This window comes from Gekko japonicus, unplaced genomic scaffold (assembly GCF_001447785.1).
Source record: "Gekko japonicus isolate JY-2015 unplaced genomic scaffold, Gekko_japonicus_V1.1 scaffold64209, whole genome shotgun sequence".
NCBI classification, from domain to species: Eukaryota; Metazoa; Chordata; class Lepidosauria; order Squamata; family Gekkonidae; genus Gekko; species Gekko japonicus.
The window spans coordinates 1-688 of record NW_015235404.1 but is presented as its reverse complement, the minus strand read 5'-3'; the positions used below and the strand labels follow the sequence as shown (position 1 = coordinate 688).

General features: G+C 61.8%; 1 protein-coding gene across 1 annotated transcript; it reads left to right on the top strand.

The window, feature by feature from the left end:
- Positions 1 to 81: 81 nt before the first annotated feature.
- LOC107125408 (cadherin-24-like) lies at positions 82 to 607 on the top strand (the record flags this gene model as incomplete). Its single annotated transcript, XM_015428835.1, has 2 exons — positions 82 to 335; positions 471 to 607. Coding segments are annotated over 2 exons (391 nt in total), but the record flags the coding sequence as incomplete, so codon positions are not given.
- Positions 608 to 688: the final 81 nt, after the last annotated feature.

Below are 688 nucleotides of genomic sequence, written 5' to 3'. Positions count from 1 at the left end.
AACACGGCTACCCTCTGAAACTGCTATAACCTATTCTTCCTCCACCCTTCTGTTTTGGCTTATTCCTGCCTCCCGCCGCAGCCCTTGGACTTTGAGTCCCGCCGCTCTTACACTTTCCGAGTGGAGGCCACCAATACACTCATCGACCCCCAGTACATCCGCAAAGGGCCCTTCAAGGACGTGGCGACGGTCCGTATTGCGGTCGAGGACGCCGACGAGCCCCCGGCTTTCTCACGCCCCGAGTACCGCCTGGCCGTCTACGAGAACAGCCCCCCGGGGACCCTCGTGGGCAAGGTGACGGCCGTGGACCTCGATTCCCCCAGCAGCGTCATCCGGTAACAGCAGAGGGCTAACCGTGCGAGTGGGGTGGGACCGCTGGTTGTGTGTACGTGTGTGTGAAGTTACAGTTGCTCCCTTTATACCTGGTTGCCATGACAACCTGATACCCCAGGTTCCCCCCCATCTTCTAGATACTCTGTCCTGCCGCACACGGATCCCGAGCGCTATTTCAGCATCAACTCCCAGGACGGGACGATCCTGACCTCGGTGCCCCTCGACCGGGAGGTGGTGCCCTGGCATAATCTGACCGTGGTGGCGACTGAACTTGGTAAGGGTCCGGTGGGTTTGTGCGGTGAGGGGGAGCCCGTGGTGGCAGGGGGCGCTCCCCACTTGTGGGCGAGAGCCGCCC